Source organism: Danio rerio, chromosome 9 (assembly GCF_049306965.1).
Source record: "Danio rerio strain Tuebingen ecotype United States chromosome 9, GRCz12tu, whole genome shotgun sequence".
Lineage (NCBI taxonomy): Eukaryota > Metazoa > Chordata > Actinopteri > Cypriniformes > Danionidae > Danio > Danio rerio.
Genome location: NC_133184.1, coordinates 13422542 through 13450283, shown reverse-complemented (window position 1 = coordinate 13450283; position 27742 = coordinate 13422542). Strand labels below are relative to the sequence as shown.

The window sequence follows — 27742 nt, the reverse complement described above, 5'->3', positions numbered from 1 at the left end:
AATTAGAATTTACAATGTTTATTTTGCTAGTGCACATAATTATGTTATTCTGTAGGTCAGGGGTGTCTAAACTTGGTCCTAGAGGCCCGGTGTCCTGCATAGTTTAGCTCCAACTTACCTCAACACGGCTGCCTGAAAGGTTCTAGTATACCAAGATTAAGTTTGATTTGCTGGTTCGGATGTGTTTGATTGTGGTTGAAACTGAAATCTGCAGAACAATGGCTTTAGGTGAACAAATAATCCATATTAAAAAAAAAAAGGTTTGTTTTGGCAATCTCCTCCCTCTCTGTTGATGAATATTTGAAGTTTCAGCCACAATATTCTTAGCCATGGCCCTCTTACCATTTGTTTGCTACCAGGGAATGATGTGCGAAATGAAAGCCCCGCCCACTACTCAATATTCCTTTTCAGTTGGAAGTACATCAATACACTCCAATAAAAGTCTCTGCAACTTACTTCCGGTTCATATGCACTTATTCTCATACTGACCTTTTAAACAATCCAACATTCTTCTCAGAGCAAAATAATTGCAAAAAGCTACATTTTTATCTGTACAAAATATCAGGCCTGAAAATGTCAGATGTGCTTTGGAAAAGCAGCTGGTGTGCACCATGTTCAAGTGCTCACAAAAAAAAAAAAAAAAAACATTGGTTAGTTTGGGCTAAAATGCATTGGACAATCCGAGGTATTGACTGTACTTTAGTGATTTTTTAGGAGCAGCATGTATCATGTATCATTTACAAATTATTCTGTTCTCTAATTATTCTAAATTAAAGTATTCTCATATTTATCAAATAAAAGTTAATAAGAAATACTCAATGGCAAAAATCTCCTCATGTAAAATATGACCAGATTGTCATTTTTATCATAACTTGTGCCTCTCTTAATATATTGGACAGTTGGATGTTAAATGGATAAAATACATTTATCGGAGAAAGAAAAAAAAAAGAATAGTTAGTACTGTAAACTCCTGTATGATACTGACCAATATCAGTATCAAAACAGACCCATTTTTGTGTGTTGTGTTATGCGTATTGGTCAAAATAAATCCTATCAGGTTTACGAGGGGATTTGGGAAGTTTATTTTTATCATTCAAAAATTCAAAAAGCATTTAGTAAAAAATACAGCTATATATAATCTGGCAAATTATGCTTGGACATTTCCCTCTCTAAAAAACTTTATTCATACCCATAATATGAATAAACATGGTTTATGTAAGACCTGCTTACTGGAGATTTATGACTTAGTTCAAGAGAAATAAATCATCTTGAGAAAACATGTATTGTAATTGAAATCTACAGGTTTAAATTGATAAACTGCAACAAATATAAACTTAAATGTTTATTTTGAATGTTTTCTTTACATTAGAATAAAAAGTTACTATATGAAAAACCAAAACTCCCAAATATTGACAGATATATAAAATAAAACAGCATTTTGCTTTAAAGAAAAAAAAAAAAAACATTAAATGTTCACAAGAGGTAATTCTTTACAATATGTGTGATTCATGCCATTATAATTTTAAATGTAAATTGTTGTCAGTATTAGTGGGACAGAGCAAACAAAAACACACAGAGATGATCATATCATAAAGAATGTGTCTCCAGTCCTCAAGGTTGTGACATCTGAGGGAGATCTGAAACAACCCTGGACAATACTTCTACAGGACCAGGACACAGATGAAGGTAAGAGTTCTCTTTTCTAAGGACACATAATCTGTCATTAAGAGGGTGTAGATTTCATATTCACAATGGTTAATGTGGAACAATATAAAATTATACTATCGTTCAGAGAGTTTGGTGTTGGTAAGATTTTCGAATGTCTTCTGCTCAACAAGGCTGCATTCATTTGATTAAACAAACAGCTAAAACTGAAAATAATTTTTACAATTTAAAATAACTTAGAATGACAAAAAATATTAAAATAAAATAATGAAAACTAGACAGTTAATAAAACTAATGATACTGTTAAAATAATATAATGTTATGTATTACAATATACAATAATATAATATAATGGTGACACAGTGGCGGAATAGATAGTGCTATCGCCTCACAGCAAGAAGGTCCCTGATTCAAGCTTCAGCTGGGTCAGTTGGCGTTTCAGTGTGGAGTTTGCATGTTCTTCTTGCGTTCACGTGGGTTTTCTCCGGGTGCTATGGTTTCCCCCAAAGTCCAAAGACATGCGGTACAGTGAATTGGGTAAGCTAAATTGTCCCCAGTTTATGACTGTGAATGAGAGTGTGTGGGTGTTTCCCAGGGATGGGTTGCAGTTGGAAGGGATTTGGATAAAATGGAATTATGTTTTGTTTATCGCATATAGTTAACTAAGTGATGTGGGTAAATGGTGTGTTTTAATCGGGCTACCACCACAAGTGCGAGAAGCACTGTAATTGATAGTTTTTCCAATAAGTGGTGAAATAAATACATTTAAATTTTTATTAAGTGTTGTTCACATTAAATAATAATAATACAAAACATTTATTTAAAAAGTATTTTGCAACACCCACATCCGTCATTAAAACGCAGGTTTATGTTTAAAATAATTACTCAGAATTCATGCGTTAATTAAAGTCCGATAAAAACGTCTATGCAATGCTATATGTAAAAACGAAACTATTATGAACTAACTTTTGGGAAACGACAAATCAACGAACTATGTTTGTAACAACGAGACCTTAGTTGGCTAACGATGGTTTTGGGAAACGTATCTATTTATATTTTTCCACACTATAGGCTAGCCTATGCCGTGCAACAGGTAACAATTTTGCTTTCGACCCAGTCAAATCACCACGCATCCTGGCAATATGTATATAGGTAATTACTATTAGCTAATTATTATTAATATTATTATTATTACACATTAGTGGACATAAAGCGCTTTTTTAATGTGAAAAAGAAATGAACTGAGAAAATAAACAGACGATAAATAATATGCGGCTCATTTTGTGTGTGGATATGCCTATTCATTTAATTAATTTATCCAAACATGAGAGTGTTTTACATGAAGTGGCAGTTGGTCAAATATTTATAACACAGCCTGTAATAAATATTAAACAGCCTACTGATAAAGTAAGTTCACGTGGTCACAAGTTCACAATCAGGTGATGTGCTCCAATGGCACGATAATCTTAATATTATTTTGCTGTTTTTCTTATGCACACGTTTAAGATTTGAGGTAATAACATCGCCATGATGGTCAAAGAAATCAAAACATTATTTTCACCCCAACACAATTTTATAGGGCACTAAAGGCTAAAGAACTTAATTCTTATATTTGTTTTTTAAAGCTTATGGCTATACTTCTCACCATGTATCTTTTCCAAAACATACAGTATAGTGTAAGATGATGTTTATTACCAAGATAACTAAATAAAAATTATATTTTAATTGAACACATCACATCACACAAGGTACGCATACAGAACCGTCTGTTTAGTATTGTGAAAAGGCAAAGGTGAATATCTGTGGTTAAAGTGCCACCCAGCGGTCAAAAGCTGCTGGCGCACCAATTACTACCGTGGCCACGGTATGAATGGGGCCAAAAGGAACACATTGAAGTAGTAACATCTGTAGATTCATACAATAACAACCATAGAATAGAAACAAGTAAAATTGTTACAACAATATATTCATAACTTAACTTAAAAATATCAAATTAAATTAAGTTAAATTAAATTAAATTAAATTAAATTTAATTTAATTTAATTTAATGAATTAAATGATCAACAAATAACAACAAAATGTGACTTTTGACTTACTGAATGCACTGTTGCAGAATAAAGTTATTAATTTATTTAATAATGAACATATACCAGTGCTAAATGTTGTTATAAAATATATAATGTTATAATATATGTTTAAAATTTACTAAAAAAGATCATTTATTAATATGTTTCCATCTGTTGGGTTCATTGTCCGATGAACTGTAAATGTTGTATTTTTCATAAGGTTTTACTTAAGAACCTTTCAACAAAAAGCAAATTAGCATTTTTCATAACTAACTTTTTTTTTGTAATAAATTCACCCAGTCCTCAAACTCATCTCATATAGACTCCAGCAAACACATTATAACAGTACAGTACAAACACACAAACATGCTGATAAAGCCCCGTCCCGCTCTCAGGCTGGCTGCTCCACATCTGGTAGTGGTTTCGGGCAGTGAGGGATCCCAGCCAGAGAAACCTGATCCCCCCCAGGCTGAGGCCTAATCCCAGCCCAGAGTCTGTGTGACTGACAGAGGCTGTGTTTTCTCAAGCCGACCTCTGGAGCGACTCTGTTTCCTTTATCCTGTCACTGGTCAGAAACTCAACCCCCAGCGAAACCCCCACCTCCCGTCCAGACCCCTTCTGAAACAGAACCTTTCTAAATAAAGACTCACTGAGCAAATGGCCATCGTCCCAGCAGCTACATAACCATATAAATCAATGTTTAGCAGCACAACCATATGATGGCATCATCAGAGTACTTTTTTATTTGTTAGTTTAATGTTTAAAACAAGTAAACCCACTCCTGGTTAATTTGAGGTAAAGCTACATTTTAGTAACCGGTCAAGTGTTACAGCAAGTCATTCACCTATTTAAGGTCTTGTGGAGTGCTTTGAATTTTTTTTTGTGAATTATAATAGTGTTTCATAGTGCCAGTAGTGTTTGGTTTTATCACAGCTCTGCCAGTGAGAGTGGTTGAGATCAAATGAAAAGCAAGTCTTGAAGGGGGCGGAGCATGTCAGATACTATAGCATCCATAGAGAGCATTTGATTGGTCAAGATTTGATGAGAACTGAAGTAAGAGGTGACGTGAAAAAATTGTTGATGCATTTTGCCGGAAATGATAAACTGCAAGCATAAGATGTTTATATCGTCTTCATATTTTCTAAATGTGAATTTAGCCACTGTTTTGGAGCTCAACTATACAGTAGATATCCTTATAACGTACAAACTGAAACTAACATCTAAACCCATTCTTTATTTTTAATTTCCCAGAACTATCCGGGATAGTCCACCTAAAAGTTGATAAAAATTTGCTCACTTGTGCCAAACATTTTTTGAAGAGATATTTCGAAGAATGTTGATAACCAAAAAGTTGATAATCCCGCCGCACACTCATTGACTTTAAATTTGACTTTATCGACTATTAAAGGTCAAGTAAAGTGCTGTGAAATGTGTATTTTTTTATTCACTGTTTGAAGTAATCTCAACTGAAAAATTAGAAGAGAGTGGTACATAGCCCCTCCTTTTTAAAAAAAAACTGCCAATTTCATTTCCTTTTATCACAGTTCTGGCAGTGAAAGCGGGCAAGCTTAAGTGCAAATAAGAAATGAAAAACAAATGGAAAATGTTTTGAAGGGGGCGGGACATGTCAGACACTAGAGAGCATTTGATTGGTCAATATTTGATGAGAAACTGAAGTTTGAGGTGACATGAAAAAAAAAATCGTTGATTAAATAAGGGCCGTTCACAAGTTGCGTCTTTTGTGCGCAAGTTCATTATTTCCAATGGAGGCGGGCAGCTTGCGTGCACATATTGGGAGCGACACCCATGTGGTGCGTAAGCAGCACAACACACTCATGCTTTTTAGGCGCACCTAACTGAAAGAATTTTGCGAGCAAACCACAAGTCTCGTGACAAGAACTGACCGATCAGCTTCATGCTTTGTATAAAATATACACAACAAAATAAACAAATACCAAACAATTTTGTAATATAGTCAAAAGTGCCTTCCAGACAGAGCTTTAGTAGCCTTTGACTGCAATTGTTCTATATAAAAGGGAAATACTTCAGCTAATATGTAGCTTAGACTTACATTAGACAAACACACTTTCTTATTTATTTATTTGTTTGTTTGTTTGTTTGTTTGTTTGTTTGTTTGTTTGTTTGTTTGTTTGTTTAATTATTGTTCTGTCATTTATTATCAGTGTAAAATTATTACTTATGATTAAAAGTCAAAAACCTATTTCATTTATTTTTAAGTCCAAAAAGAAATGGACTATTGTTTGATTATAATAATAATAATAATAATAATAATAATAATAATAATTATTATTATTATTATTATTATTATTATTATTATTATTATTATTATTTTGTGCTGTATTAATTGGTTACTGAGTGGCAATAAATAACACTCTAATATATGAAGAGTTTTCACATTATTTTCTAAACTAGTAGTTTTTACCATTGCATCGCAGATCCGTTTAAGCGAAAGTGAGAAACTGCAAGCTTTAGAAGTTTATATCTGTGTTACGTATATGTTCTAAACGCAAATTCTCTCATTGTTTACTAGATTATAGATATCCTTAAAAATAACAGACTAGATTATAGATATCCTTAAAAATAACAGACTGAAACTAACATCTAAGATTTTTATTTCAATTCAAGGAACCTTTAAAGAGACAGTTCACGCAAAAGTGAAAATTTGCTGACTTGTTCCAGACAGTTTTTTATAGAGATATTTTAAAGCATGTTGACAATCAAAAAGTTAAAGATCGCCCCATTGACTTTAATACATAACTATGGAAGTCAGCGGGACCAACAATGGTTTGGTCGACAACATTCTTCAAAAATCTTCATTTGTGTTCATTTAAACAAAGAACTCATAGGCACAGAAATAATTTAAACCCAAATTGGATAAAATATGGACTAACCCAAACATTGAGTTAAATTTGTTCCTATTCATTTAAAATGGCCGGCATCTAGCTCTCTGCAACTTTCAAATGGTCACCCACTGAAGCTAAGCAGGGCTTTGACCAGGTCAGTACCTGGATGGGAAAGCTAGGTTGCTGCCGGAAGTGGTGTTAGTAAGGCCAGCAGGGGGTTCTCAACCTGCGATTTGTGTGGGTCCTAATGCCCCATATTGATGGGGACTCTACAGCTCAGTGAGCATCGTCTTTCGGATGACATTAAACCAAGGTCCCGACTCACTGTGGTCAATAAAAATCCTAGGATGTCCTTCGAAACAGAGTAGGGGTTTAACCCCGGCATCCTGGCCAAACTTGCCCATTGGCCTCTGTCTATCATGGCCTCCTAACCATCCCCATATCATAATTAGTTCAGTAAGCACTCATTCCCACTAGATTCCCCCAAAAAATGTGTGTAAACACGCTTTGATTGTCCAAAAAAGCACTCTATAAATGTAAGGAATTAGTATTTAAAAAATTAACCCAACGGTTGGTTTAGTCCGTATGACACACAGAATTGGCTTGAAATAACGCATATTTGGAACAACTCAAATGTAAGAAACTCATTTTTTGCATGAACTCTTGTTTGAACAGACATTAGTGCTGCAGACTGCTCTTTACGCTAACCTAAAACCAAATGCCAATACGTGTGCTTATTTTGGGACGTTTGATGGTCGTCTGTCTGGACGCTGACAACGTGCTAACAAGCTGGTCACTGAAAATAGTAAGGAGTGTTCAAAGGTGCCACACTGCATTCTGGGGTGTCTGGAAAGCTGGAGAAGGGTGGTGTTCATTACAGACAGAGCCAAATGTATATCATGTTTACCATGAGAAGTAAAAAAAGGCTTTGAATTTTTTAAATTTGGAAGAATTCAGAAATCAATTTAGTGGAATAACCCTTTTTTCAGCCTTTAGAGTTTGTTGGCATGTTCTCCAGGATTCTTTGGCATTGCTGTTTAATGACTTTCTGCCACTGCTGGCACAAATGTTCGAGCAGCTTGGCTTTGTGAACATCCGTCTTCTTCTTGATCACTTTCCAAAGGTTTTTCTGTGGGGTTCAGGTCTGAAGATTTAGAGTGGTCTCTTCATTTTATTGTGGGTACACACACAATATTTTACTGACTAGGATGTATAAAGGGAATATACCACATGATCTAATGTATTTGCAGTTTTACAAATCTACCTTTTATGCATAATTCTGCACAATTAGAGGATGAAATACAGCGAGAATACCTACATTTCTCTCATTTTTGAGATGCCTGCTTAGACATCACTGCTTTAATTTCCTTAATCATCTGACAAACCACATTAAACTTGCAACTAAACTTTCCAGCTGAAAAAGGATTGACATTTTAAGTCATAGCAAGAGAATTTACAAATTACAAACCGTTTTCTCCAGTTTCCTTAACAGTCCAAAGACATGCGGTATAGATAAATTGGCTATAGTGTGTGTTGATGGGAGTGCTGGGTTGTGGTTGGAACAGCATCCTCTGCGTAAAACGATTCACAGAGAAATTGGTAGTACAATTTGACATGGGACCCTTGATGAAGCAGGGAATAAGCGAAAGAAAGTGAGAGTGCCCAGCATGCACACAAAATCATAAGATGTTAATATTAGGTTAGATGAAGTAATGACGTCAGGTGAACAAAATTCAATGTCAAGGCAGCGTCTAAAGACAACGTTATTTTGATGTCCAATAACGTTGTTAAATGATGCTAGGTTGTGTTGGAAAATTCAACATCAAGGCAACATCTTAAATCTTAAACCAGTGTCATATTGATGTCAAATACTGACATTTATTTATCAGATGTGGCAATCAAAATCTAACGAATGATAGAGGTCTTAGTGGTAACGTTCATACAACATCAAGCTGTGACATCATTAGACGTTGATATTTGGTTGATTTTAGGTTGGATGTTAGACATTGAAGTCGGCCTGAAGTTTGGTTCTGACATCAACCAGATTTTCATTTCCAAACAAAATGCATAATTATAGGGTACAGCATCAATCTGATGTCATGTTAATGTCTTGTGCCTGCAAGATGAGTTTAGTCGTCAATCTCACATTTAAAGCGATAATTCACCCCCTTTAAATAAAATTGTTATTATTACCCTTATGTTTTTCTAATCCCACGAGGCTTATTCTTATTTAGAACATAAATAACAATATTTTAAAAGGATTCCGAGAGCTCTCTCATCCTCCATAGACAACAGTGGTCATAGATGCTCCAGAAAGGTGCCAAAAACAGTCAAAACAGACCATTTGTCTTCAGCAGCTCAAATGTAATAATATGAAGTCACAAGAACACATTTTTCTGTCCACATAAAACAAAAAATAAATGTTATATAACTCTTTCTTCCCAGTGTCAGTAAAGTGAAGTATACTGTATACAGTAAGCTGACACTGAGAAGAAACTGTTGAATAAAGTTATTTCTGTTTTATATGCGCACAAAAAAATATTCTTGTAGCTTAAAGGTGTTGTATGTAAGTTTCTGACTCTTCTAAAGCATAAAAATACTATAATATGTTAGCAGATATTTAAGAAACATGCTAAGCGAACATTCTTGTTTATCTAAAAAAAAAAAAAAAAATGCTGAAGTCAGATATTCTGCTTTGAAAATCTGCTTTCCGTGCCGGAAATGTCTATCTTTGTTTTAGTTATTTAACCCGCCCAATGCCAGTTTAGCCAATTATATTTCAGCACCCCAGGCTGCCTTGGTGAAAAAACACGTATTTTCAATTAAATTAAATTCAACTTTATTTTTTAGCACTTTTTCTATAGTAGATTGTGTCAAAGCAGCTTAATATTGAAGTTCTTGTAAATTGAAATTGAAACTGTGTCAGTCCAGTTTTATTTAATTCATTCAGTCATGAAGGCTCTCAAAAGCATGCAATCCCGACGGAAATGCACAGACCGAGACACAGATTCAGAATTTCGCATAAGGGGGCTGTTAATTAGCAAATAATATAAATATTACGACTGTAAACATTAGGTGAGTAGGTTATTAGTAGGCTATGTTGTAACACCGTGTCCAAACAGCATCCTACATTATAAGATTTGCAGTGATAAGCAATTTAGCTGATTACACCAGATGAAACACGACAGAAATTTAAATGCAGCCATTCAGAAGCACAGAATTGTGCACTCACTGCACTCCAACGAAATTATGTTTATAATCTAATCAATACATATTGAACCTCTTTAACATTATAAATGTAGATGCTGAATCACTGATATGTGTTTGTTTACACTGAGTCACAGTTCTAAAGATCAATTCCAGACGATTTATTTCACTGAGGTAAAACTATCTGCTGCTGTTTTCAGTAGTATGGCAATAAATGTCATGTAAAATAGCATTCAAACTTACATTATTAGCATTTAACACTGAATAATGCACGAGGTCTACCTGAGGTGATCAATGTCAGTTTTTTCTTTTTCAGCTGCAATTAATAGACACAGTTTCTAAAATATAAATTTCAGGAGTTGTTTTGGACAAAAACTCCTTTTAATATAAAAAATATTCCTTCTATTGCATGCTGTTGCTTTTATTTAGACCACGACTTAAATAAGCCTTAAATCAGTCTTTAGGCTGGATAGCCAGGCACACTTCTGTTGATTTTGTCAATCTGGCAACCTGCACTTGCGTGTGTTTTGCTCCAGGAATGAAATACCTAGTTCAAACACTGGGTGTCAAACTTACATACTGCACCTATTCCAATTGAACCACTATACTCTGAAATAAAGGTACGAGAGCAGTCATTGAGGCAGTGCCTTTTCAAAAGGTACATATCTGTACCTGAAAGGTTCATATTGGTAGCTCAAAGGTACATTTTAGGCGTATTTGGGCACTAATATGTACCTTGAGATACTACTGTGGACAAATATGTATCTTTTAAAAAGGTACTGCCCCAGTGACAGCTCTTGTACCTTTATTTCTGAGAATGTACAGTATATTTAATTTAAGGTTTATTTGGTTTCTTTAATTGGAGCATTACTCTCTATGGAGGATGAGGGAGCACTCAGATTTGCACTCAGATGTTCTGAAGATGAATCAAGGTCTCATGGGATTGGAACAACATGAGAGTGAGCAATTAATATAACAATCATTTAGTAGGAATAATAACTAATGCCATAAGATGTTGTATATTACAACATCTTGTGTAAAAATATATTATTATATTTTATATGTGCAATATAAGCGCAGGTCCAGTTAAAACAAATCCAGTGACCTACATTCTGCTTTCATCTCATGTTTGGAAAGACGTTCAGCAGGGGCTCTGACAGAAACAGACAAAAATCAAGAAAAAGCGAGATGGAGAAAGCAAGCAGAAGAGCGCTCCTGTTGCTTTTTCGGCAGGATGTGTGTCATGCAGGATGAATAATTGCAGTGTTGGGTGTGTGAGATCAGAGGGCGTGGAAGGTGAGTGTGGTGTGGAGAGACAGAGCAAAGGTCTCTCGCTCGCAGCGCACAGCAAGAATGTGGAACAAAACGCAGCCCTTCTCTCTGGAGGATGAGGTCGCTGCTGCGTTCACAGGCCAAACTACGAGGCTCTTTCCATCCCCCCCTCTCGTTCCCTCATACCGTCTATCTCCTCCACACACCCGTTGCTTTGCCTCATTGACATCAAAGCAGCGCTGGAACCCATTAAAGCAGACAGACTTGCTGAAAAATAAACCATCACTGGCTGCAAAATAACCGGCCGCTCTGTGTCCAGACTGCAGGCCGTGATCCAGAGAGAGGCACAAAGAAAACACGGCCGATCCTACAGCGGGACACCGAACAAGCTGGCTGTCTCACGGTTTAAAGCAGAAGACAGAAACCTGGCATTCGAAAGTGAATATCTGTGTCAGAAAACTACAATGTATAAGTGGCAAAATGAGTAGCTGCGGTTGGTTTTCTACAACCTAAATCAAACCACGCTGTAACTTCAGAACTATTTTCTCAGACAAAAAGACATACCGGATTTGACGGAGAAGTGACTAGACATATAAACATGCTATTATGAATAAATTTAGCATGGCAGGCTGTGCTGTGCTGTTGAGGATTTTGTAAGCCATCACGTTTGGGACTGTTACTTGTGCCCCCTAGTGGACGAGACACTTTTTTTTCTTCATGAGGTTCATCCACATGATGAGAGCATGTTAGACCTTATCCTAATGACAAACCAGAGCATTCGTGGCATGTCAGAATGATTGTGTTTACAAGCTGAGCGCCACCATGAAGTCGTAATTACCAGTGGGAGATTTACCAGCGCTGACGTTCCAAACTGTGTGTCAAAACCAAGATTTATGGCAGAGGCAAAACAGTTTGTAGGCAGTTTGTGAACTCAATTCGCTTGTTTGTTTGTGACCAACCCAACCGGAAAGATAATATGCAGTAATGTGATTTATTAAACAGCCAATGACTGTTTGTTTTCGCTTTGTTTTGTTGACTTTTTTTGGTAATGAAGTCAAAAGTAAGTCAATTTAATTCCATAGATAATGTTCTTGACATTCCTGCCACTGTCAACGACTTGGTCCTCGATTATGGGGGAAAAGCATAATAATTATTATTTTACAGTGGTGAAAATAGTACTGAAAAAAATCACACTAAAGTAAAAGTACCATTACTTCCACAAAAATGTAGTGCAAGTAGAGTAACAGTACCTGTTGTAGACATTACTCAAAGAATGAGTAAAAAGTAGACATTTTAGAGGTACTCAAAAGTAGTGAGTGATGAGTATTACGCTGTAAAAACTAATGTATTTACATCTAGTTTGTGTATGTGTGTAAATGTAACATTCTGTAGTGCATTTAGTTATTGACAACGCGGGGAAGCGATCACAAATTAAGGAGCGGTAAAGGCAAGCGGGGCTGAGCGACAACGCGGGGAAGCCTTCACAAACTGAGGAGCAATCACAAACCGAAAGAGGTGTTCAAAAACACACACCTGTGAACTTTGGTTCCGACCACAGTTGTTCCCAGGAGTTTGATTATTGCGGTTGCCGGATTTTCAATTATTAAAAATTGCGACGACGCGGGGCCCGTCCGCTACGCCACTGTAAATCGTCTTGAGGTATTTCAGTATGATGCCATTAACTTTCTATGTGCGATTTGATTTGGACAGGAATCGCTGAACTGGTTTTTCTATTCAGCCAATCCCCATAGACAATAAAAATAAAGTAGTGACTGCAGATTAAAAGAAAGTAGTGGAGTAAACGTACCAATACAACACTAAAAATGTACTTTTAAGGAAAGTAGTGGAGTAAACGTACCAATACAACACTAAAAATGTACTTAAGGGAAAGTAAAAGTACACATCTTTAAAACCACAAAGTAAATTACAATTCCTAAGAAAGACTAATCAATTACAGTAGATTGAGTATTTGTAATTTATTACTTTACACCACTGTTATTCTATAAAACTGTGTTCATATTTACTTAAAATGATTATAAGTGAACCATATGACCAAAATATTTTGATTGATTTATTTGAAGATACAATAGAATAGAAATATATTGATTTCTATTTTAATAAAACTACAAAAATAATAATAATGATAAGCACAGTTGACAGGGGGAATTTACAGCTTGTCAACTTGAGCCACACATATTCAATTTACCACTACACATGCTTAGGTACTTATGTTTAGCTATAATAAGGGATTTAAATATTGTTGTACAGAATAAGACATTGATATGTGCTTTATATAGGTTGTGTTTAAAGGGCACCTATGATGAAAATCATCTTTTGTAAGCTGTTTGGACAGAAGGTTTATTGTGTCCACTGTGATACTGGAGTGCATGTTTGTAATAAAGACAGTTAAATAGCTTCGTAATTCCTAAAACAACCACATGTCAGTACAATTATAAAAGAAGACGCTTCAATCCTAGTTTGTGAACGTTAAATCAGGTTTATTTTTGAGCGGATGTTCAAACAGCCTACTGTCACATTTGCCATGCAAAAACAGTGCAAAGCTAACGCGCGCATGTGTGTGTGTGTGTGTGTGTGTGTGTGTGAGTGTGTGTGTGTGTGTGTGTGTGTGTGTGTGTGTGTGTGTGTGTGTGTGTGTGTGTGTGTGTGTGTGTGTGTGTGTGAGTGCGAACTTTATAACAACATTGTGTGTGACTCATTGTTGCAGAAAGGCTTGAATTAACTCCACAACAAATATATCAAAGTTATGGGAAAGTTTTTACTGTAGTAAGGGAGATCTGCTTCATTCTTGTATGTCACTTCGCTGCTTATGCGTGAGATGCAGCAGGAAAAGCTACCCCCATTGTAGCAATAGCAAGCAATCTCTTTGTCATTGACACACATGTGGTAATGGTGGGCAGGGAATTGTTTACATTAAAAGCACAGCTACAAAAGTTAAAACAGCTCAAATTTCCAATATACACAAAGATATAATAAATAATCTGATGGGTATTTGGAGCTGAAACTTTACAGACACATTCTGGAGACACGAAAGACATACTTAATCTTGAAAAAAGGGATCAAATAGGTGCCTTTTAATATAGTGCTGTCTATAGGTTGACATATATACCTATGCGGTTTTTTTTTTTCGAGACAAAAAATGCATCTGACATGAATTTTCAAATCTTCTAAAATGCCTAGGATTCTACATTTTCTTTATACAGTCATCATTAATTTTATGCGTTTTGCAGTAATTTACCCTTTCTGCTGTTGCCCACCATGGTTGTTCCGTCAAGTACGTCCCAAATAGCACACTATACACTATGCACTTATGCACTATGTACTTATGCACTTACACGATCAACAGCATAGTATATGTATGTTCCTAATGGAACACTAATGGTTATTTTACTAAGCGTAAGTTCAAACCATTTCCCTGATAATGTTTGACGGTTGCCAAATTAGTTGCCAAATTATACCAAATAATACCTGCCATAAGAAAAACCTCATTCACCATTGGGAGGTGCTATAATCACTCTTGTAGGACAATTCTGCTTTAATAATTCAAAATAAATAAAGTTATCCAACATGAGCACCCGAAAGCTCTGTGAGCAAAGCTGCGATCGTTGAGTGTGTAAAGTGTCCATCATTTCACACTTCATTTTACAGGCTCAACGAGTGCATCATCCGAATTAATAAAGGGCACTTATTATTTTTAGAGTTTTCAGTGTGAACGCACTACTTACACTATTTATACTACTAAATGGTGTACAAAAGTGCATAAGTATACGATTTGGGACGCACCTATTGTTCAGTGCATCTCAATCCCTCAGCACAATGGCCTTAGCGAAGACCTCAATCCTTCAACAAAGAGTGAAATGAATGTCAGAAGGTGCCACATGGCTCCTGAATAGTGTATAAGTAAAAGTGAATTGTGTTGTTCTTTTTAAAGTTTCAACATATTTTATTCATTGTCATGTTTAATTAGTTTGATATTATTTTATTATTCTGTGCCAAAGGTTTAATGAAAAGAATGTTAATGCTTAATGTACACTGTTAAAATAAAAAAAATTAAAAAAATAAATAAAAATAACTAAGGGAACACTTCAACAACCCAATGTAACTTCAAGTTAATCAAACTGCCCTCTTAGGAAGCAAGACAAAATCACTTTCACATGCTGTGCAAAGGGAATAGACAACAGGTGGAAATGATAGACAATTAGCAGGACACCCCCAATAAAGGAGTGGTTCTGCAGGTGGTGACCACAGATCACTTCTCATTTTGTATGCCTCTGGCTGATGTTTTTGTCACTTTTGAAAGCCGGCCATACTTTCACTCTAGTGGTAGCATGAGACAAAAGCTGCGTCCCCAATCGCATACTTACGCACTATTCTCCACGCATTTGTAGTATATATAGTGTAAGTAGTGTGTTCACACTGAAAACTCTAAAAATAATAAGTGCACTTATTACCCGGATGATGCACTTATTCAGCCGGTAAAATGAAGTGTGGAATGATGGGCACTTCACGCACTCAACGACCGCAGGTTTGCTTACGTAGCGGAAGGGGCGGAGCTATCGGGCGCACATGTTGGATAACTTTATTTATTTTGGATGGTGAAAGCAAAATTCTCCTACGAGAGTGATTATAGCGCCTCCCGATGGTGAATGCGGTTATACTCACAGCAGGTATTATTTGATAATTTGGTCGTTTATTTCACTGATTTGGCAACCGTCAAACGTCATTAGGGAAACGGTTTGAATTTCCGCTTAGTAAAAAAACATAGTGCCATTTGGGACGACACTACATACATATACTATACTGTTCAGTCTGTAAGTGCATAAGTACATAGTGCATGAGTGCATAGTGTATAGTGTGCCATTTGGGATGCAGTTAAAGTCTACAACCCACACAAGTGGCAAGGCTGTGGAAGGAAGGTTTGCTGTGTCTGTCAGCGTAGAATGAAGAGCATAGAAGCGCTACCAGGAGACAGGCTAGTACAGTTGAGGTCAGAATTATTACCTTCTCTTTGAATTTATTTCTTTTTTTAAATATTACCCAAATGTTTAGTATAGCAAGGAAATTTTCACAGCATGTCCGATAATATTTTTTCTTCTGGAAAAAGTCTTGTTTGTTTTATTTCAGCTAGAATAAAAGCAGTTTTTAATTTTTTAAACACCATTTTAATTTCAATATTATTAGCCCCTTTATGCTATCTATTTGACTGTCTACAGAACAAACCATCATTATACAATAACTTGCCTAATTACCCTAACCTGCCTAGTTAACCTAATTGATCCAGTTAAGCCTTTAAATGTCACTTTAAGCTGTTTAGAAGTGTCTTGAAAAATATCTAGTCAAATAATATTTACTGTCATCATGACCAAGATAAAATAATTCAGAAATTAGAAATGAGTTATTAAAACTATTACGTTTACAAATGTGTTAAAAAAAATCTTTTTTAAACCGTTAAACTGAAATTGGGGAAAGAAAGAAATCGAGGGGTAATAATTCAGGGGGCTAATAATTCTGACTTCAACTGTATATCAGGAGACGTGGAGGAGACAGTGAATATTAGCTACCTCTCAATATTCAACACAATATCACAGCAATTCATTACTTTTTGATTTAGTGGCTAATTCGTATGAATTCTTACGATCTCATTTGTACAATTTAGTAGGATTTGCTAATCCCCCAATGATGGCTGGGTTAAGGGGTGGGGTACATTTTTGCACGACTGAACTCGAACGTATTTCACTTAACTGACAAAACATAAAATAGTTATGTTATTTCGTGAGATCAGGCTGGAATATTTCATTATTTCATGATATGTTATTTTAGTGTTCCTTTTGTGTTTCTGAGCAGTGTATTACACTCCAGTGACATACTGAAGTTTCATGGTTGTGAACGCTTATGTTAAGTACTTACAATCACCTATAAGAAGTGTCATTACCAACAAATCTTACTGACTACAAACTTTTGAATGATAATTTATATTTTAATGCATGTATAATGTCCTGTAAAAAGCAATTCAGAAACATGCTATGTCTGTTTGTTTGCAGAGGAAGTCAGCAGTAATTCTGAAGAATCTACTTGGGAACAGCTTGACTCTAGTCATGAGGTATGACCTCAAGCAAACCTTTCCATTCCGTATCTGCTGAGCGGGAGAGACACTTTTATAATCCAGTATGATGTATTTCACAGCAAGGGAGGAGGAATTAACCATGAACTAAAGTTCAGTGCACCCCACCTCAATAAAGCAAAGTCAGAAAAATGCCTTTGAATCAAAGCCAGCGCCGTTTCCATATTAATGATTTTTCCATTACACCGAACAATCCAGAATGCGTTCCATCTCAATTAATTTCCTCATTCTACTTCTGTGCGGGCGCAGCATGTGTTGATCAGTCATTTTTATCAATCAAGTAACATGTAAGGTGCGATTCATTTTTACATTGATTTTAAGAACTCAAGGACACCGCTAAGAGCTTTTTTGGCACTGGAGATATTTTCCGTCGCTGTGATCCTTAACATTGTGCAGAGCAATGGCAAAAACACAAGAACTTTGCTCTGTAAACTAATCAAACATTTTCTTTAGGGTTTTTGATCTTGACTTCAACAACTTTTTCCAGGAAGTCTTTAGTGATCTATGAGACTAAAAACATCTAGGAATTCTACAGGATAATTGGTTTCCTGAAAGTAGCACAAAATGTGTGTGTGCTGCTGTTTTCTGTAGGTGTTTAAGGTCAATAAAGCGGCAGAGAAAACCAATGCTAAGAAGAGGCAACGTCTATTAGGTTCCTACAGTCAACACATTCAGGAAGCGCAGGTGAGTCTTTTCCCATCACTGACTAAAGGAGATCAAATGTGACTGCATGAGTATTTATTTATTTATTTATTTTTTGGCAATATGCAAAAATACACTGTATGGGTCAAAATAAATAATTTTCCTTTTATGCCAAAAAGTATTAGGATCATGCAATTATGATCATGTTCCAGAAGCTCAATTTTTGATTAGTAATGGCTAAGCACTATTTTGTGGCCTGTTTCCACTAAGTGGTATGGTATGGTATGGTTCGGAACGCTTTTATGGCTGTTTCCACTGAAAAAAAGGGACCAAAAGGCGAATCGTACCATACCACTTTTTGGTTACCCTTTCAAAAGGGTACCTAAAAGGGTACCAAAAGGCAGAGCAAGAACGCTATTGGTTTACAGAGATATGTCACTTGTGCGTACACAAGCCAGGAGAAGGAAACAAAGAAAGCGCCATTTTTAAATACACAGCCAACCGTAATAATATGTGCATATAATAACGAACCATGGTCGACAAACCTTGTTGTCGTCTTGATGAAAAGCCATAAAGCCAAGACGAAGAGCAGAATCTACTCTGTGCCCCGTTGTTGTCTGTCTAAAGTGTGAGCGGTTTCACATTCCAAGAGAGCTTGCACACACGTCTATGAAATAATGAACTTTTTAAGCTGATGATAATAATGTGTTATCACTGAAGTCCTTCTGACATCCGATCCTTTCGGAAAGGGACAAACATGAGACTGATAAGCGAAAAACAAAGAAGCCCAAAAAAAAGGGAACAAATAATTCTTTCAGCAACCTAAAACATGAACAAACTGCCATGTTTAACTATTATCATCACCTTATGGATTATTATGAACTCGGAATGACAAATTACTCTCTAACAATATGTTAATGTTACATGTGCTGGTGAAGATTAAAGATACAGATTAGAAATTACTGTGGGGTAGATGTTGCATGTTGTTTTTGAACCCAAATACGGACTAAATGTATGCTGTGTGTAGTTTTTTCTGTAATTGGTAACGTATTGGAGACTGTGAGGGTCTGTATGTGTTTATATGTGTTGCATTTATTTATTTATTTATTTATTTTATATAATTGCAGACCTTAGATTAGGCTATTTCGTATTATCTTTGATCAGCAGCTATAAACTAATTAAATCATGTTCATAGAAAGGTTAGTAATGAACATTTATACACAAGTATTTATGTGCATGAAGCATTTGTTTTCTGAGAAGTTTTTCTCATATGATATGAGAACGAGCCGTACAGCTTTACTGTAGACATTTCCTCGAACGAGAATGACATCGACTTAAAACTTGCTATCAGACATCACGCCATGGGTACCCTTTTGGTAGTGGAAATGCAAGCCTGATAAAGGTGGCCCATGCAGATACCATACCACTCAGTGGACCATTATAAACAATTTTAAATGCGATTTTCTCAGTATAAAATTTTTTTATAAGATTCAAACAGTTGGATCTCTGTTAAATATTGTCCATTCATAACAAAACATACATGAAAAGTTTATCTATTCAGCTTTCATTTGATGAATGAATCAATTAAAAGAAAAGACCCGTGTGACTGATTTTGTGGTCCAAGGTCAAAAATAGGACTGATTAATTGCTAAATTTTAGGGTTATTCAGGATAGATTTTTTGTGAAAACAAATAAATTGATGGGATGATTTTTTGTATGTTTTTAAGATCAACATTGATGGAGAGATAAGCGTAGAGGAGGAGGAGGAAAATGAAGAAGAGGAGACTGATGAGGAAGAGGACTATTTAAGTTCTGACAGTAAACTCAATGCAAATGCACGGGTGAGTATCTTTTCATACCATTATGTCCTTTAGAACCTGCATTACACATTATTATTTACAAAATGATGCAACATTTTATAAGGAGAAATATAGTATAGCTGCTGTGTTAATCACACAAGTAAAACTTTCTCTAGATATTTGGGAAGAAAGCTCACACACGGCAGCCTAATTCAGAGGATGATGATGATGATGATGATGATGATGATGATGATGATGAGGAGGAGGAATTTGACTCCAACAGTCCAAAAAGTCAAGAGAAAAGGGTGAATATTCCTGGTTTAGTACACTATTGTGGGATTGATTGATTGATTGATTGATTGATTGATTGATTGATTGATTGATTGATTGATTGATTGATTGATTGATTGATTGATTGATTGATTGATTGATTGATTGATTGATCAAAGTGATTTTTTTTTCAAGACATTTAAGATTAATACACGTTTCCTTTTTTTTAAAATCCTCAATATAAATGTTGTGCGTTTTAAAAACAGTGTACAGTAAACATACTTAACAGTCAAAGGTCTATTATAAAATTTGTTACAACCAAGTAGGGGTGTGAAATATTTAAAGTCTACGTTGATAACAGATGTGCTGTTTAAATAATGTGCGAGTGGACCGTATATGAATATGTCCCTCAATTTGTAAGAAAAATATAAGAACGCATTGACTGTGTGGCAAAACCTATTAGAATGAACCAACAATTCAAGTTATGAAATTAAAATATATTACGTTTTTGTTTTTAAAATATGATATTGTTAAGTAATATCATACAGACGAGTGTGCAGTTTTCCTGAAAAGCAGGAATTGCTTTTCAATTAACAAATTTTCAATGAACAAATGTTCAGCAGTCAGGAAATTAAAGAGATAGTTCACCCAAAACTGAAAACTGTCATAATTTAGCAGCTCTTCACTTGCTTCAAATCTGACTTTCTTTGCTCTGTTGAACATAAAAGAAGACTTTTTTTAAGAAAACTGAAAGGATACAAAGATGGATCCAGTAAAACTGGAATATCGCATAAATCACATAAATATTACACAGAATTGTCACTTCCTGATAAACTGCCAAATATCAAAAAGAAAAACGGTAATAATATTATAATAATATAAAGACTCTGGTTAAGACATTTTAGAATGACCAAAATAACATTTTAGATGTTTTACAATGGCCCGCTGGTTTGTTCATTTATGCTGTCTATTGCACTCATTTTGATCATCACATGATCAAAATCACAAACATTTTAATTGCGCAAGATGGAATTATTCAGTAAAAGTGTTTCCATCATAGTTTTTTGCACTTTTCAAACAAAAGGTTTACCCTACTCAGTTATGTGCATACGTTTTTTTCTGTACATTTTCAAAACTGAAGCACATCTTGCCATTTCCATAAAGCATTTTTATGCGATTAATACCGAATGTGCATAAAATATGTGGATGGAAACATAGCTATTGACTACGATATTATTTGTTTTCTCACTATGGAAGTCAATGGTTACAGGTTTCCAGCTTTCTTCAAAATATATTATTTTGTGTTCAACACAAAATTTTGGTTAAGCCATCCCTTTAATACGGAGTGAGTTAAATTTCGATATATTATTGATTTCTGTTTTTCTTTTTCACCAATCAAATAAATGTTAACAAGAACAACACTCAGTGTGTATTTCCTGACAAAATCCATTTTTTGCATAAATATAGTCAACGATTAATAATCCTTTCATAAATATTCCAAATTAATCAGCCAACAAAACAAATGATGGATTCAATGAATCATGAACTGGGACAGGGACCTGCTGACATTTATTGGCAGTATTATTAGTTTCAAATGTATTTATTCATGATAGGCCTAAAGACACTATTTAAAAATACATGTATTATTATTATTTTGTTTAGGTCACAATAAAATATGTGAGATGCTGTTTTCTGTAGGTGATTAAAGTAAGATCTCATCCAAAAAGATTGAAAGCCAAGTGGAAGGAGGATTGTTTGGGATTGTTTGCTGAAAATGAAATAAATCAAGAGGAAAAGGTGAGTTGTCCTCTGTTTTATATTAACTGTTGAGAAGCTGTGATATGACATCTTTAGAGTCTTCATCTGTCTAAACATCAACATCTTTAGAGTCTTCATCTGTCTAAAACACATTTAGCTGGAGCTGATTTAAGCATTACGAATTAAGATGGAAATAACAAATCTGCAATAAGTAAAGTGCTGTTTTCTGTAGATCAAGGTCAGGTCTCATGCAAAGAAGAACAAGGTAAAGAAAGAAGAAGAATTTTTAGACTCTGACAGTGAAATATTTCAGAAGGCACAGGTAAGTCTTTTTAAATGCATGAGGTTTAGTATGTTTACATGTATTTGTCTGAAGAAAGTCTCAACATTTTAAAAAGTCCAACTATTGGAACAGCTGATTTAAGTGTTACAGATTTGGTTGTAACTAAAAAGAAAAACACAAGATCTTGTATTCTTTAGGTGATTAAGGTCAGATCTCGAACAAAGCAAACTAAGATCAAGAGAAAAGAAAATAATTTGGATGATAACAATGAAATAGTGCAGGAGGAACAGGTGAGGCATCATTTTTACCTATATAATGTGCAGCATACATTAGTGAAGCAGTTATGTGCAAAATTGACAATTCTACAAATTATGGAGGATATATTGTTTTTAAATAACAATACTTAACCTATATTTTGCTGTGTGTTTGCTGGTTTAGGCCTTTTAAGTATAGTAATATTAAAACTAAATTGTCATTGTTTGAACATTAACAGTGAGTAAATATTAATTGAATCATACATTAAAAACATCTTATTCATTTAGAAAACAAAGAAGTCTTTGTTGATTAAACAGTGAATGATTGACTAGCTTGATGTGTTAAAAAAAAAACAAGATTGATTCAAAAATTTAAAAATCTAATCAAAATCAAATCTAACATTTGCTCTGGCTTAAATGAAACAATTTTTAACTAGTTTGCTAAGACAAAAAAAAACAGACTGTAAGAGCCACTGTAAGATTTTATTTAATTTATTTATAGTGCTCAAATACATGTACAGTTTACATATGCTGATGTGTTTAGTTGTATACATTTGCTGATTTACCCCTTTGTAGTAGTTTGCTCAACCTTTATTGGACTGTTTACAAGATGTGAAAGTGAAAGCAAGAAAGACGGAGCAACACAGTTGTTTGATTGGAGTATATTGTTAAACTGCATGAACATTCACTAAACATTTTTCATTTGAACAAAACCATAGTCAATTATTTGCCTGATGGATTTCTTGACCGACAATATTGTCTATGTTATACAGCTAAGGTTTTGATCAGTGTGAACTTGCATGTATATATGATAATCATGTGCAATCAAGCTCTTGCTTGTGTGATATTAATTAAACCATGCTGTATCTCACAGACATAAAAAAACTTCTTTTTTTTTTTTTTTTTTGCTTTCTTAACATGATTTATAAGGTCATTTATTTGCATTTTAATAGACTTGTCACATACTGAATACTTTTGGACCTATTTTGATCATAAATAATTGGCCACCCTTATTATAAACTGATAAATTTAACACTTTAATAATCTGTGATGCCTAAAACATCTCAAAGTTTTGTATAAGTGATGCTGTTTTTTTTTTTTTTTTGTTTGTTTTTTTTTTTTTTTTTTTTAGATTAAGGTCAGATCACGTGCAAAGCAATCTAAAGTAAAAAAGGAAGAGGATTTTTTCAGTTCAGACAGTGAAATACTTCAGAATGAACAGGTAATTGTTCCACCGGTATAGCATGCAATTTTGAGTTATCCATTAACACCTGGTTTAATCTTACTGAATCTCATCCCGTCTCTCTCTCAAGGTCTATTTACCAGAGGAGAGATTAGAGGAAATGATCAGCTCCACAACTCAACAGCTCAAGAAAACCGGTAACCTGAGTAACAGCTCAGCTTAGATCTGCTATCCAAGCTTTATTTTTCCAACTTCTGCATGCAGTAAACATCCCCCAAAGTATGACCCTTCTCCTCCACCTTTCACTGACTTCTTAAAGGGTCACGAAACCCCCTAACACATTTTTGGAGATTTTAAGGATACACCTTGCCGAAAACAGCATTGTGACTCATAAATTTTATTCAAGAGTTCACATTTTGCTGATGATTGATTATAAAAGCTTGTTTGGCATGCTGTCCCTGGAGAGAGCCCTGAGCTCATGAGATCCTCGAACCCAGGGTTCCCTCCCGTTGCAAGGCTTGAGGGGAGTTTAAGCTCAGGTAGATCTCGAGAGCTCCCCTGCTGTAGTAACCAATGAACAGTAAGTGATTGCTCTTGGAGATAACTACATACTAGAAGCATGTCTATGGTGCAGATTTGGATTAGTCAATTAACTTAACTTGCATGTTTTTGGACGGTGGGAGGAGACCGGGGAACCCAGAGGAAACCCACGTGAGCACGGGGAGAAAGTGCAAACTCCACACAGAAATGTCGGCTGGTTTGGTAAAGCCTGGAACCAGAGACATTTTTGCTGTGAGGCAACAGTGCTACGCACTGGGCCACCATGTCATCCATCTAGGAAGAAGGAGGAGTAGGGTTGGAAGGGGGGACTCTTCAAAACGAAGAAAGCAGTGGAATGAAACCCAGGGTATTTATAGTAGTTTAGGAGTCATCTGATTGGAGCGTATTGAATTGGATATGCGGATCCAGCCGCTAGCAATCATAAGCACGTGATCCTCTCGAAATTAGTTCATACATAAACTTCACTTAGGTGAAAATTGGATCTTTGTTTTAAATTTTGTTCTTTTGGTGGGAAGCATAGTGACTTAGTGGTTAACACTGTCGCTTTACAGCAGGAAGCTTGCTGATTCGAGTTCTGTGGGTTTCCTCTGGGTGCTCCGGTTTTCCCCACAGTCCAAACAAATGCGGTATAGGTAAATTGGATAAACAAAATTTACCATAGTGTGTGAATGTGAGAGTGTATGGGTGTTTCCCAGTCCTGGGCTGTGGCTGGAAGAGCAGTCGCTGCGTAAAACATATGGTGGAATAGTTGGCAGTTCATTCCGCTGTGGCGACCCCTGATAAATAAGGGACTAAGCCGAAGGAAAATGACTGAATAAATGTCCTTTCGGTTTGAAGTTGAAACAACAACATGAGATGGCAGTTCATTTCAGTGCAATGAAGTGACGACAACAGACTCTGAGCATTTCTCCACATTTATTCATGAGCTAGAACTCATTCAATCCAAATAACCATGCATTATTATGAATGAGATATTAATACTTCAACATCAAATCACAGCATTACCAGAAAGCGCTTTTCCACTGCATAGTATGATGTAGTGCGGCTCAATACGGCTCACTTCTGGGGGTTTTCCACAGCAATTTGTACCTAGTACCTGCTACGTTTTTTTTAGTACAACCTCATACCGGTACTAAAACATGACCTATACACACTGCTGGATTTGCAACACAAGAGATTGTTGGTTCACATGACTAAACCATTTTTATACCACCACAAGAAAAAGACACCTGGAATAGCTGCATTGTGATCAGTAGAAGAGGTCCAGACGTTCCTCTCATTTGTACTCGAGGAGCAGATGGGACACATTCTGGGAGACAACCAGAATAAAAAAAATCAGGAAGTAGCAGCTGTAGAGGCAGAACAAAAGTATAGCAATAATCCCACCCACTTTAAGTGATACTAAACTTCTTACTCCACTACCTTCTCTCACTATAAACATTCAGAGACATGCTGTATGTGTGACTTTGGGCTCAGACTTTCCCCAGGTTAAACCCAAAATATTAACTTGCTTTGGTATTTGACCAATTCTCTGTCCACAGCATGCTCTTCAGTAAAGGTTAGTCTAGTCTTTTGATTCTTTCTGCCGGTGAGAGGTTTGCAGGGCTTTCAGTCCAAATTCCGTTTTTCCCAACATAGGCTCATTCTGAAAACCTTATATACATTTCTTAAGATCGCAAATTTTGTGGCTAGAGGATTGTATGGCTGCATTTTGTCTTTAAATTGAACGCTACGGGGTGGTATGACGCCGTTCCTTTTCACAAAAAATAAAACAAAAAAGTAAATAACAGGTTGTGAATGTGTTAGAATCTAAAAGCGTGGTAAAAATCCCGCTCCCGTAAGGCTTTTCTGTTCGTAGATTGCTTTTTAAAACACTGTCGTAGGGTTTAGGGAAGGAAGAGGGTGGGTTATTCGATCGGTCTGTCAGTCAGTCAGTCGACCGGTGGATTTCCGCGAGAAGAGCGGGTGCGAATGGCATTTGCGAGAGAAATTTGAGATCTCAAAAAGCCTACACAGCAGCCTCTGGCGGATTCGTGAAAGCAAAAACTGCAAAAAATAAATAAATAATAATGTATTTGCCGCTGTCCAGAAATGTATACAGAAGTACGTAATTAGAATGAGCCTGGGTTTGTTTTTCCTCTATTGTGCCAAACTGTTCTAAGAACAATCAGGGGCCTCATGTATCAACGCTGCGTTTGCACAAAAACTTTTTGTACGCCAGGTTTCACTCTCAAGTTTGGATTTACTAACGATGAAATTAACTTGGGAACGTGCGCAGGTCCACGCCAACTTCATGCCTGGCGTACGCACATTTCTTGTGTGTGTCTGTTATATTTCCATTGGCAAATCCTAGTGGCAGTTAAGTTAAATTGCACACTACAAAGTGTCTTTGAGCCGTGCACTGGCAGCTGTATGAGACGGGTTCATCCGCAGGTATATAAGGTTTCCATACCATGCAGTTGACCAGCCAAACATCAAAGCGCAATTTGCAGAGGTCGCCGTTTTTCCCAATGTAATCAGAGCGATCTACTGCACACACATTGCTATAAAGGCACTATCTGAAGATGAATTTGCATACGTAAATCAGAAACATTTCCATTCAATAAATGTGCAAATAAAATATGATGCACACACTTATTAATGATTCCTACTTGTCTTCCTCGTGATGAAGAGTATAGGCAAAATCTGATATGTAGCGGGGGGAAAAAAGAATGAGTTCATCAAACGCTGGATTCGAGCTGAGTTTATGCTTAAATGTGTCAAAACATGATGCCATGCGCTTTACGAGCTACGCCACTCACGCTGTTAAAGACGCTACAAAATTTTACACCTTTACATAGCACTATTTATTTTTTAATCCACTCAGTGCGATGTTCAGACCCAACTGTGTTAACCGCATCAGCTAAACTCTCCCACTCTATTTTTTTTCTTTCTTTTGTTATTAATTCCGGAGGACAAACTTGCATTTAACACCGTTTTTCCCCAGTCTACCTCCGAAAGCAGCACCTTCAAATCACATTCTGTTCAAAGTTTCTCTTTTTGCTTGCTTTTGCCATTGCTTTTTCATTGGGTTTTGCCAAAGTATAGTAATTAGCATATTTATACGGGGGAGGGGGCAGGGAGGGGTTTTGCGCTCGTGCACGTATGCTCAGTTACACCTTCATTCGGATGTACAAAGAGAATATACATGTGATTCGGCGTATGCAGTGTTTCATACATCTGAATTTTTTGTGCGTACGCAATGTTTTAGTATGATTTCAACGCAAGTATTCGTACATGAGGCCCCTGGTACGCTTCTAGCTGTGTTTCCAGCATGGCACAATTTCAAACTATTCTCGACTCAGAATTCAAGGCACGGTTAGACAACTGTGCTAAAACAGTAGAATGTGTGTGCACATGTGTGTGCACTCTCTTGCCTGGCTCCCAGTTTCTCCATAGTTGGCTAGGTGGAAGAGCGTTACATCTCTTTTTGTAATTCAAAAAAAGTAAATATCAGGAAAAAAAAAGAGCCCCAAAACCAAAAAATCTGATCCTCGTCCATATCGCTGTTTGTAACACCTGTGTTTACATTCCAGAGAGATTTGTTTTATCAGTACCACAGTGGATTATGCAACACAGGCTCATTCTGATTACGTACCTCTATACATTTCGGGAGAGAGCAAAATATGTCCCAGGAGCTTTTTTTTTTTTTTTTTTTTGCAGCTTTTGTTTTCGCGAATCCACCAGAGGCCGCTGTGTACAATTATTGAGATATTTGAGAATCAAATTTCTCTCACGAG

The 27742-nt window shown here is 35.9% G+C and overlaps 1 protein-coding gene across 4 annotated transcripts in view; it reads left to right on the top strand.

Moving 5' to 3' along the window:
- zmp:0000000979 overlaps positions 1 to 27742 on the top strand; it is a 90322-nt gene that overhangs the window by 39486 nt on the left and 23094 nt on the right. Inside the window, exons 13-22 of one of the 4 annotated variants that reach the window (XM_068223561.2) lie at positions 1609 to 1686; positions 17134 to 17192; positions 17805 to 17897; positions 19583 to 19696; positions 19831 to 19959; positions 21623 to 21721; positions 21915 to 22004; positions 22163 to 22255; positions 23358 to 23441; positions 23533 to 23599. In XM_068223561.2, coding sequence (XP_068079662.1) covers positions 1609 to 1686; positions 17134 to 17192; positions 17805 to 17897; positions 19583 to 19696; positions 19831 to 19959; positions 21623 to 21721; positions 21915 to 22004; positions 22163 to 22255; positions 23358 to 23441; positions 23533 to 23599 — 906 coding nt within the window. Of the gene's footprint in view, positions 1 to 1608; positions 1687 to 17133; positions 17193 to 17804; positions 17898 to 19582; positions 19697 to 19830; positions 19960 to 21622; positions 21722 to 21914; positions 22005 to 22162; positions 22256 to 23351; positions 23442 to 23532; positions 23600 to 27742 lie in introns of all 4 variants that reach the window. The other 3 variants (XM_021478851.3, XM_068223562.2, XM_073912511.1) reach the window with 3 other exon arrangements.